Below are 11,927 nucleotides of genomic sequence, written 5' to 3'. Positions count from 1 at the left end.
TTTTGTCTCCTTTTTATTTTCACTTTTATACAAAAAAAAAGTTGTGACAGTCACATCAATGAGAACAAGCTGCGGTGTGCACTCTTAAAACAACAGTCATATAAGGATTTAAAATACATTGTTTTATTGTTTGCAATAGCAATGTTAGTTTGCTTTTCCTTCTTAAATATCACCAACGCCAAATTGCTGAGCTTGAAATTCTTGAAAGTCCTCTGGGATGGTGTCTGAAAACAGGAAAACATGCAAAAGTTTAGTCTCTTCTGACAAAATCAAGGAGCACTGAAATTAATGAGTTACCCACTTACTTACTCTTTTTTTTAGGTGATATGCCTTCTCTTTTGTTTACACATTAAGAATGAACAGGGAATGTTTTAGCTGTACACCACTGAGAAGCACAGAGAGGCTAACAAGACAGTGAGTACTACAGTGCCAGCCCATAATGGAGTACTATCAGTCTTCAACTTACATTTCCACCTGAAAACTTTGTGGCTTCCACTCTTACATTTTTTATTAATAGGTACTGACCAGAAAGGCAGAAAAAGTGAACGTCATGCTCTGCACCCCAGACATGTTCGTAGTGTCAGCACTTCTATTTTTCATGTATCCTAATTCAGCTTCCCTGTGATGGTTCCCCACGCCACAAGAAGGGACAGAAACATTAATCCAAGGACCAATAGCAACTGGTAGAAAAACTTAAAAGTTGGCGAAGGGAGCTGGAGATGAGTCAATGTCATAAAAGTAACTACAGTTCTGTTTGAAGCATTGAGTTTGCAGTGTGCTTTTGCCAGATCCCAGAACATTTTATTTGGAGTGCCACAGAGCTAACCTGCAGCCAAAGCTAAAGCTGTAGCCAAAGATGGAGCCATAGCAATGATGCTCAACTGCATGACCTCACCTTTACTCTGGTTATTTCCACCCTGATGCAGGACAGGTAACTCTAAACTCAAAAAAGGATGTAACTATATAAATACACACAATATAGAAAAAAAAGAGGCAAGTCCTTTGCTTTTTGTTGATCACTTCTTTTTTTTGAGGGTTGAAAATTCTTTTTAAGCTTTTTCTGCAAATGTAGGAACTTGTCTGAAATGAAAGCAGGAATATTTGGGGACTCCAGAGACTTCTTTGAGTGGGTTTCATTGACTTGCTGCAGCACCTGCAGCAAAGCCACTGCCTTGCTCACTGCCAGGAAAGTATCTGTGACTTCAGTGGCAGCTTTGAAACATGCTTTCTGGCAAGCCACATACTGTTTGAGACTCTTACCAAGTAATTTTTAATTGTAAGCAGCACTGCCTAGAAGCTCCTCTGTTTAACCATGACCTCCAAGCACCAGCCTAGGTGTACCAAGTGCCCAAGAGCCAGAGTCCATCGCCAGAACAAGCTACAGAGCCAGGGTCTGGCTGTGCAGCGGTATCTGCTGCAGACCTGGGCTGGGCTTCTTGGATCCACAGAAAGCAGACAAGGAAACTATTCCAGCTTGGCTGGTAACTTACTTATTTCCTAAGGCTGCCCTGGTTGGGTCGGGGTTGATGCTGAGAGGAGGGGGGCAGCCCCTCCAATCCCACTTCACGCTAGCTGAACTGCTGCCAGGGCAGAAGTACCCTGACATGACCAGCTTCTGTGTGAGTAACCAAGGTTTGAGTTATTCCATATAGTAGGAGATCAGGGCTAAGCTGCGAGGCTCCTACCCTGAGGAGCAAGCCAGCCAGCACACTCCCATAGAGTCTGAGAAGGATTCCTCCAGGGGAGGAAGGGCATCTTATGATCTTGTCCTCCCACAGAGAGGAGCAACCAGCAAGTGCACGAGTGACACTGACAGCTGGTGACTGATCCCACTGGCTCTCTAGGTTTATTTCACCTTGTATTCAGAGCTTGAGGCATCCTACATACATGATGGCCTCAGTATATTGCGCATGTACAGCTCTTATGGTTGGTTGGTTTTAAATAACGCTTCTAATTCTCTGATGACAGCTATACTACTTAGCTGGCACAAACTCTGCAGCAGAGTGACTGCTCTGGGAGGAGTGGTTGTGAGGTGTTAGTTCCGTCTGGCTGGGCTGCAGTGTGCTGCTGGTGTCGGGGGAGGCGTTTCACAGCTGTGAATAACTTGTAAATGAAAAGCAAAGGAAAGGATGCAAAATGGCTTAATCCAACTGCCACACTACCAGTTCTTCATGGTCACTTGCTAGTTGTTAGCTAAAATGACATAAGAGCAGCGTTACCATTGCAACGATATTTCAGGTTGGACCAAATAATGTTTTCCTGAGAGAAGCAGAAAACTCCAAGCCGTCCTCCACGCATCGTGGTGTCTATAGTTACACCGGAGTCTGCCACTAGGTCAGAGCCTTCATAAAATCTTGCCCTTAATGAAAGCAAACAGAAGCTCTGTTAGGTCTTTTCCAAGGCTGCAGCATTCATAGAAGTATTTTCATTATCCATGGTGACCCGAGCCTTCGACACGCTGTCCTCCCATTTAGCCCAGGCGAGAAAAAGCAGTTAAGATGATAGCTCCTCGGTAGGCTGGGGACTGGAGCAATGCTGCATGCTTGCAAGAGCTGTGCAGGGAGAGCATTTGGTGGTTGTTGGTTTTTTACACAGCCTACAAAAGACTTGGAATATTTTTCTCCTTAGTTAGTCAGGCTGAGAGCTTTAACTCTTGAAAAGTTCCACAGTCGATAGTTACAGGAGAAAGGGAGAACCAGATTAGATCGGTTGAGGAAGGCCAGATGGTATTGCCTCACACAGTTTGAAGCTAAACTTTTTCCTTTTTTTTTTTAAATAGGCAAAGTTTCAAACAAACCATTTGGAATCTTAAACTTGACTGTGAGATTTCTTTAAAAATGTGAATATGATTAATTCCAGGACCAGTTTTGATGATCTGGCATCTTCTTGTTAGAAAACCCATGAGCAAATTCCCAAATAGCTCTGGGAACAGCTGCGCCCTGCCAGGTCCCCAGCGTGTGCCCTGTACGGAGGGCTTGAGCGGGACCACGCTGGAGCCAGCTGAGCTGTTGCAGCACTGTCTACACCAAGTCCTCGGCCTCAGGGGTACTAGGTAAATGACTTAAGAGGGTGACAAGCCTGGAGGGCCCTGTTTTGGATGAGGACACTGCTGGTCTGACATGCAAGAAAATAGCGAGTGGTGAAGGGAAAGAAAGTTCCTGTGTCTTTTCATAAAATAAGAAAAAAAAAAATTCGTGTTACATGCCTAAGTTTATTTCCTGATTTGCTGAGGCAGTTCAAAAGTATCTGTACAATGAATAGAACTTGTTGTCTTTCAAATTTCCGTGGGAGAGGCGGGCTCAAGTGACTTTTTCCTAGGCTTCCTTGAAGCCTCAGAAAACCTTTGCTAAACACATTATGGTCTATGGCATCTCGCCTAAACAGACCATAGTGAGATGTGGACAGAGAGCTGGCAGAGGTTTGCTTTAGGCCTGGCTGCCTTTAGTTTTTAAAGGATTGTGTGACAGTGACTTTGCTACCTTTCCCAGTTGCAGGGGGCATTAAGTAGGCTGGCTCAAGAGACTGCAACCACAGGCAGATGTTTGCTTGTGAAGCAGCTTCACAAACAGCCTGGTCTAAAAAATGTTGCCACCCAAGATCTATTCACTGCTTCCCTGTGGCTGGGACACAATAATTGACATTATAAATGTTCTTAATCCATTTTAGCATAAAGTCAAACATGCGCACTCCAATTACCGCTGAAGATTGTGCTTTGCACCAGGGAAGTAGAATAATTATACCATCAAGTTACTGCATCTCAGCTGCAGGGTGGTGATTTTTTGAAGAACAACTGACTCTACCTGTATTTCTGTTCTATTGTAAGGTTGCAAAACCTGAGCTGATGATGCCAGAGCAGTTTATTTTTTGCATTTTAACATCAACCATGATCTACAAGTATAATTCCTGCTGATCTGGATGTTGCGGAGTGAAACGTTTCCTCCTGAATGGTGAATTTTTTTTTTTGTAATAACTTTTTTTCCCCCCAAATAGCAAAATAAGAATAGATAACATGCATTATGTAGCTTTGACAAACTTTCTGAATATATGCTGTGTAATCTCAAATCTATCACATCAGGATAATCACTGATCTTAGGATCTCAACCTTTAAGTGGACAACTTTTATTAATTCTGTTATCCCAGAATATGTAAATGAACTATCACAATTCCAGCAAAAATATTATAAAAGATCAAAATTAATTAATTTTGAAATGCATTGTTTTTCAGATCAGTGGCCAGTAGTAGCTTGGAAAACAAGGTATTAAAGCCAGAAAAGGGCTTGTTAAGGTAGGGCACAGTTACAACAGCCAGATGGTAAAAAACCTCAGTTACAAACAGGCTTAGCTTGGAATTGTCTTTCCTAGGAAAAGAACTGCAGGCTGAATTTCAAAAGTCTAACCTGGTATAAGGCTTCATCAGTGCAAAGTCCAGACATACTACGAATTCTTAGGTTATCATCTGAATTAGGTGTTGAGAAACAACAGTTTAGGCAGACATGTATCTGCACTCTATCTATCCTTTCCTCTCTTACCTGATATAACCGATCTGGGGTCTGTGCTGCAAGAACCAGCGGTAGGAGACTTTGTCTTTCCACCCTACATTTCGGGGGTCCTTCCACAGCAGCCTGACCTGATCACTGGTGTCCCCTGTGTGCCAGAGGGAGTTGCGGAGGTGCTCGCCAGGGCCTGTCTTGGATTTCACAGCCTGCAGAAATACAATTTTCCAATGCTGACTACAGAGAAATGTTACTTTCAGGAGCTCTAAGTCTTTTTGTAGTGGGGAGCAGGTCTGCAGAAGCACCATCCCTCCTGCTCACAAGCCCCTAGCTTCTCTTGCATAACTGCAGCCACTGTTTGCATGGAGAAGTAGCTGAGTACCTGGACCAAGGAGAAGGGAAGCAGTTTGACCAATTACAGTCAGAGCACAATGACAGCAGAGACTAAACACTCCAGCTGATGAGCAGGGGCAAGACTGGAGATGAAGTTCCTTAAAAAATGGTGCTATTAAAAGGGCTGTGTGGCAGCCGCCTGACTTGGAAGTTTTGACACCTGTTGCGGGGAGAGAAAAGCAGTAACACGCAGTGCGATGGCTTGGCCAACGCATGGCATGACGGCTTAACCCATGCCAGTCAGATGGCAGGGTGGCATGGCTAACACATGGCAGGATGGCGTAGCCAGGCTGTGGTGACCACTGTGTCCCCAGCTAGGAGCCACGACCAGTACCTTTAGCTGAATGCCAGGCTCTGCAACAGCTCTGAAGGGAGTCGCTTGCCAGTATGTCTGTTCAGTCTGTTTCCACATTACCACATAAAAGCTAGAGCTGTCTTGATAACCAAAAATAAAGCCAGCGTAGTCGTCATCTGTCACCGTGTTCACATGAAAAGTGCCCTCAAAGTCAACGCCATTAAAAGCTGTGTAACCTGAGGATACACAGAGGTTAGAAACAAGTCTGCAGAAAATGCATTCACATACTCTAGGTTTTCTGCTGTAAAATGTCAATCTCGGAAGTGTGTACATACCAACAGCAAGGCCAGGATCGCTGTTCATAGTCTGCACAATTTCCATGCCCTGTAAGAATAAATTCAGGGTGGTTAGTGTGTGTGACAAGCTGGGTTGGCTAAGCCTGGCAGCCTCTTCTGGCCTCCCTCTAGCACCCCTCCATCCATCTCCTCCATTTGCTCACAACCTGTCTGTAACACTTGTAGCTCTGAATTAAAATGAGAACTATAATCAAATACTAATGTTTCAGCTGCTTGTGTGCCCTGAGTCAGGAAGGATTTTTCTTTTCCCATTGCAGAACTGGCCATACTGGTACTCAGATACTTTTTCTCTACCCCAATCTTCTGGAAATCACTGAACCTCGCCAGAATTGGAGAAGGGACTCGGGCGGGGGGGTCGAAAGAGGGCTGAAGGCAGGAAGAGAGCTTTTCCTAGGCTTAGCTCATACAGTTTGATCATGGAGTTCAGGATTAAACTGCCTGCCAGGACTGGGTGAAGGAAGGCAGAGCTGGCTCAGCAGAGATGGTGGCAATGGGAATAAATTGCACATTCCTTGTCACTCAGAACACATTAGCCTCTTGAAGGCTAAAATTTGTTAGTGTAAATAACAGTTATTGGACTCCATCTAGGAGTAAATGCTCTGCTACCCAGCACGTCAGACTTTCAAATTCTGGGAAGGATTCATGAAATGGTTTCCTACAGAAATATTTCAATAGGGTGACATGAAAGTCTCATGTTTGCCTTCTCGGCAGCAGTGAAATCCACTCAGAACAAGCTGACCAGCCTGTAGTTATTTTCGATTGCTGGGAGCATCAAGCTTCAAGCTATCATACACTGAAAGAAAGTTCCTTTATTATAACTCCTGTAAAATAGTCAACCAACCAACAGCTTCCACTTTTCACTTGTTTGCCAGAGGTCCAGCAATTACAGAGACAGTTTTACTGTGGTTTTCCAATTATCTTTCTCAGACAGGTAAGAAAAAACAGATATATTTTTACCTGGTTCAGAACAACCCAGTTGGGATCAATCTGTGCATCCCCCTCTGGGTCCAGCACCACTGTCTGATAGGCCCTGAAGTCTGTCAAGGTGATCTCTGCATTCTCAGGGCACACATCAATCCGATCAATCACTGTATCCTGGTCAAAATCAGACTCGCAGATGTCACCGACTCCATCGCCTGAATGCATTGGAGAAATGAAAGCAGATTTATGGTGCAGCAAGTAGCCACATCTGGCTGAGCCACTGGATCAGGGTGTCCGAGAAGCAGGTGGAGTCCCAGCCCCGATGGCCACAGTGCCCGGGGAGGGGACCTGAGGACCTCTGCCTTGGCCAAAAGGCCCCTGTGTGTTGGGGCCCCTCCTGGGATGAGTGTATGCACACATGGTGACTGTGTGAGATCCTCGTGGACATGTGCAATGCCTGGGGAAAGGTGTAGTGCCTAAGTACCAAAATGGCTCCTGAAGGCCCATCTTACCATTATCATCTTCCTGCCCTGGGTTGGGGACCAGCCTGCAGTTGTCAGGGCCTGGGGGCAAGAGGTCAGGAATGCCATCGTTATCATCGTCCTCGTCACACTCGTCACCCAACCCGTCCTTATCCGTGTCCAGCTGGGAGCTGTTAATGATGGTGGGGCAATTGTCTGTGCTGTCCTGGTGCCCATCGCCGTCGCTACAAGCACAGAGACAAAAAGAAATGGTACGCCAGCATCAGCTCCTGCCTCTTCATGGGGGACAGCACGGGTGCCTGAGCAGGAAATGCACTAGAGGCACCCCCAGAACTGAAACAGACCAGTGGGGCACCATGACCTGGTGTCGCTCAGGTGGCTCAACAGCAAGGAGACAAGGAACAAACAGAGACTATATGATAAGGTGGCAGGAAGATGAAGAGTAAGCCTGGAGCTATAAAAATACTCAGATAAGGAAAAGAAAAAGAAGCCTTACGTGGAGTGGGGAAAGACACCAGAGCCCAAGATCCCAAACAATATCCACTCCTAAAGGGCATGTAAGGCACATCTGACAATTGCAGTGTCACCAATCAGAAGGCACCCAGGAGACAGCAAGAGCTCAACAGCTGGTGTCCCTTGTCACACGTTGTCCACAAGTGTCTTGGTGCTCATGAACGTGCAGGTGTGAGTGTGAATGAACATTTCTGAGAGACTCTGCATAAGCACCTGAAATCAGACTTGTTTAAAAACAAGTACCACTTTCACCCTATTACGTAGCAAGTTTTGTTACATTACAGTCACACAGGGCAGCAGCGAAGTAAGAAATAGAGAAAAAATTCTCTAGCTCCCAAGTACCCCTCCAGCCCATGGCTGCATCAGCTGGTTACAGTGAAGAGTCACCAGGAACACGGACACAGACTATAGAAAAGGGTTTGGGAAGTTATGGGGTGGCTGCATTTTTTCTCCATGCCAACAGTTAAGTGCATCTGTGCAAAAAAATGGCCTGAAGTCAGGCGTGTTTTGGACACGCACCATAAACAAAATGGTTGCTGGCGAGAAGCAGGCGTGTTTCCCCTCAGTAGCTTTTTGCCTAGCACAGTCAGAGCAGAAGTGACATGCAGCCAAATTAAGGCAGTGCTGCAGCTTATAGCTATGCATATTCCCACCTATCTCTCCCTGCTTAAGAAAGGTGCTTTAATTTTAGGTCAGAGCAACTAATGTTTGCACATTCTTGACATAAAATGCAATGAGGACCATGCACATATATCTGTTGCAAGGTTAGCCTCAGGCAGAGCTATAGCATTTCTACCAGGAAACGCTTCATACACATTAGTTAGGTTTGAGGAGAAAAAGAAAACATGTCCTTTTTTAAAAACAGGAAAAAACCAAGGGCATATCTACTTAAGAGTAAAACAGCTCCCAGCTGGGGATCTTAGCAACTACTGGCCCAAGACTGGAAATGCTCCCTGTGGAGGCAGGGAAGTGGGCTCCCCACACTTACTGTCCCAGACAGCAGCACCAACAGCCCTGGGGGTAGACCCTGCAGCTGCCTGCAGCTGGTGAAATGCTGTGCCAGCACAGGATTTATCACTTCCCTTTCCTCTTGCTTTAAGAGAGGAGCACAGGGGAGGACTTGCCACCCCAAAAGCTGGTTTTGCAGAGGCTGCATTCCTCCCTGAATGCTCAGGGCACGTAAAAGCCATAGAGGCGCCTTGTCACTCTTGCTGTGCTAAAGCAAAGGAGTTTATCTGCAAATCTTTTACAGTTGGTAATAAAATTCTATTTCTGAAACACTAGTTTTTTATGGAAAAACATACAGCCCTTAACTGTGAAATTTCTGCTAAAGAACAAAAGAAAGAAAAGAGGAATGAAAAATAAAAAAAAAGAAAACAGATGTTACCTCACTAAGAAGCTCTGAGCAGTGCTCAGGGTTTTACAGCCAGAGAACTGCTCTGAATGTCACTTCCACAGGAACTCACAGGAAGTGTGTGTGAACACGGGGCTAAAGGTGAAGGGCCTGTAACTGTACTGCTACAGGGAAGTGAACCAACAAGGGTGATAAATCATAACATTGTTTTTGAACTAACATCTCTTTGAGGAGGTATTGAAATTAAATCCAGGCTAGTATGAGGGATTACAGCTCTCCAGGAATCAGTAGCATGCTTCAACCCAAGACTAGCCTCTTCCATTCCCTGCTGTTGTTACAAGCCACAACACAGCATACCTGTCCTGATTGGTATCGCAGGAATCTCCAACCAGGTCATTGTCAACATCTGACTGCAAAAGGAAACAGAGAAAGTTCCAGTATCAGCTGCTGAGACCATCTTTTAAAATGGCAGTATTAAATTAAACCACAAACAAATTAAATACAATTAAAATAAAAGCATGGAAAAACATTTGTTTTACAAAATGTATTTTCTTGTTTGCATCATCCATCTAACCAAAAAGTCAGTTTTATTAAAGAAAAAAAGACAGACAATGAATAAACAGGGTTAAACTTGATTGGAGCAGTTCAAGCAACATGAGTAGTTCAAGCAAGATGAGTAGTTCAAGCAAGATTCCTCTACTACTGGAAATAAGTATCTCTCATTTCTAACCAAGGTTGATTTCTTAAGCAGCTTTAAAAATCTACCATGGTTCTTTAAAGTTTCCAGCATTTTTTGTTAGTCACAAAGGGCTTAATCAGAATTCAAAAATTATGAAAATTCTCATTGACTTCTAACGTAGGAGCAGTGAGGGTTTTGCTAAATAAGGACACCAGGATTTTGTCCTAATTAAAGAAATACCAAGTGTAACTAAATCACACCACTGTTGTGGAGTCAGGCATTGGACTCCGTGGGAGTGGAGCACGCCCACATTTCAGAGCACAACAGTAAAAGACCCTGCCTGGGCAGAGGTGCTAACCACATCCCAAGCTATAAGAATACACCTTGTGGCTCCCCTTTCCCATGCCAGGAGAGTCTGAAGCTCCATAAAACTTTCCTGAATACCTGCTGTTAAAAGATAAGCACTGTGGCTGCATGGGCTGCCTCATTCTTTTGCATCTTTTTGGACTTCAGCAGTCCCTTTCCCTAAACAAGGATATTTTTTCCTTCTGCCTGCTAACCTGGTTTGGGTTGCTGATTGTAGGGCAGCTGTCACAGGCATCACCAACACCATCATTATCCTTGTCCTTCTGGTCTTGGTTGGGGATCCTCTGACAATTATCCAAAAGGTTCTTAATACCTAGCGAAAAGTGGATTGGATGGTAACTAAAAACAATTCCCGTCTTTGTTATTGGATAACATAAAGATCAAGAACAGTAAAGACACTATTCCTTTTCAGCAACTATTTAATCTTGCAATGACATTATAAGCCTGCACAGCAAATCTTTCTTATGTGTGCATCCATTCACTTAAGAGAAGTTAGAAACATCGTGCTAAAGAACAGCTTTCAACCCCACCACACACACTTCATTAATTACAGAATTCATTCAATCCTGTTCCTGTATCACAGCTTACAGGATGGGATGTTTCATCTTTGCTATTACATTTGAAGGGTTGTGATTTTTTCACGTCTTTCAAGCTTCCTACAGCAATGAAAATAATACATTACGTAGCTCTTGGACATCTGGGACAGGCAGCAGCTGGCTACTCTGGGATGTTTGCACCTTTAAGGAATTACTGAATAACCAACGACCTTAATTTATATACGAAACATGGCTTGGTTTATATGTTCCAGTGTTCAGTGCTTCCAATGGAGGCTAAAAGATACATATTCATCTAAATGAAAACGATTCCAAACACAGGTTTCATGAAGAAAGACAAGGTGTTACATGACACTTAGCAGCTGGTGACAGGAAATCTCGTGTCGTGGTTTAACCCCAGTCCCAGCCAAAACCAGCACATCTCCTAATACACAGCACATTCTGGGCAAGTTTCAAGAACATCAGAGAAGCTGGAAGTGAAGAATTACCAACCATCTCCATCCATGTCATCATCACAAGCATCTCCTTTCCCATCACCATCTGTGTCCCTCTGGTCATTATTCAGGACATTGCGGCAGTTGTCACAAGCATCTCCAAAGATATCTTGGTCGCCATTTCTCTGGTTAACATTGGGAGCCAAGACACAGTTATCCTGCAAGAGACACAGATACAAATCAGACATGAACCGGCTCCAGAATCTTTAATTTCTACTTCAGTGGATTTATATAACTCTTGTATTTATTTCTACTTTCACAAAAAATTATTACTGTGAGCAGTTTGCCATTTTATGTGAATATTGGCTGTGGATCAGATTCCACTGGCTATCTCAAGGCTCTGCTTTGAACCACACTGTGGGAACCCTAAACATAAACACCCAGTATCACAAGGCTTTATTTGTAACTTTGACTTCTGAGTCTCATTTTGGAATGAGTATCCATGAGCATCCATGGTGAGTAACCTGTTTTGGTGCCCGGGCTTCCTTACATGGTCCTTCTCAAAAGCTGCAGTTCAGAGACCCTGACAGGGTTTGTTGATGCTTTTGGTGAAAGGCCGTTGCCCCCTTCTGGTAGAGACTCAAACCAAAGCTGAAACACTTGGAACAGGACTCGGATGCAAAAAGGTCCAAGTCTTTTTTTTTTTTTTTTTCAACCAAGCTGCTGTTGACTCTCAAAGACTGTCAGGAGGCATATGGAAAAAACTTTATTTCAAAATGGTGTAAACTTTCCTCTCCTATCTAGCACACCTGTGACCTCATCCTCTTGCCCACACTGAGGTAGAACAAAGCTTAGCAACAATATAGAAATTAACTTGATTGCGAAGGTACTGAACCTGCATATAGATTTACAGTTGAAGAGGGATTTAACATCTTTCTTTGTATAACATTAGTAAAACCAGTTTCTTCAAGCTACCAGAATTTAGGGTTGGCCTCTGTGGCAAAACAGCCTGAGACAGACCTGTGATTGCTAGTGTGCCCTAGCTCCACATGGACATTTGTGCTCTGGACAGGGTGTTCTTGTTGTCT

General features: G+C 44.1%; 1 protein-coding gene across 2 annotated transcripts in view; it reads right to left on the bottom strand.

The window, feature by feature from the left end:
- Positions 1-11,927, bottom strand: part of THBS4 (thrombospondin 4) — a 39,683-nt gene continuing 27,756 nt past the window's right edge. For both annotated transcript variants that reach the window (XM_030005249.2, XM_030005250.2), the window contains exons 13-22: positions 10,898-11,057; positions 10,046-10,164; positions 9,164-9,216; positions 6,970-7,163; positions 6,494-6,672; positions 5,516-5,564; positions 5,220-5,416; positions 4,529-4,701; positions 2,220-2,359; positions 1-224 (exon numbers count right to left, since the gene is read on the bottom strand). In XM_030005249.2, the coding sequence (XP_029861109.1) occupies positions 163-224; positions 2,220-2,359; positions 4,529-4,701; positions 5,220-5,416; positions 5,516-5,564; positions 6,494-6,672; positions 6,970-7,163; positions 9,164-9,216; positions 10,046-10,164; positions 10,898-11,057 (1,326 nt within the window). In that variant the 3' untranslated portion in view covers positions 1-162. The remainder of the gene's footprint in view (positions 225-2,219; positions 2,360-4,528; positions 4,702-5,219; positions 5,417-5,515; positions 5,565-6,493; positions 6,673-6,969; positions 7,164-9,163; positions 9,217-10,045; positions 10,165-10,897; positions 11,058-11,927) is intronic.

This window comes from Aquila chrysaetos, chromosome Z, assembly GCF_900496995.4.
Source record: "Aquila chrysaetos chrysaetos chromosome Z, bAquChr1.4, whole genome shotgun sequence".
Taxonomy (NCBI): Eukaryota; Metazoa; Chordata; class Aves; order Accipitriformes; family Accipitridae; genus Aquila; species Aquila chrysaetos.
The sequence above is the reverse complement of the archived record's forward strand: the minus strand, read 5'-3'. Positions and strand labels throughout refer to the sequence as shown.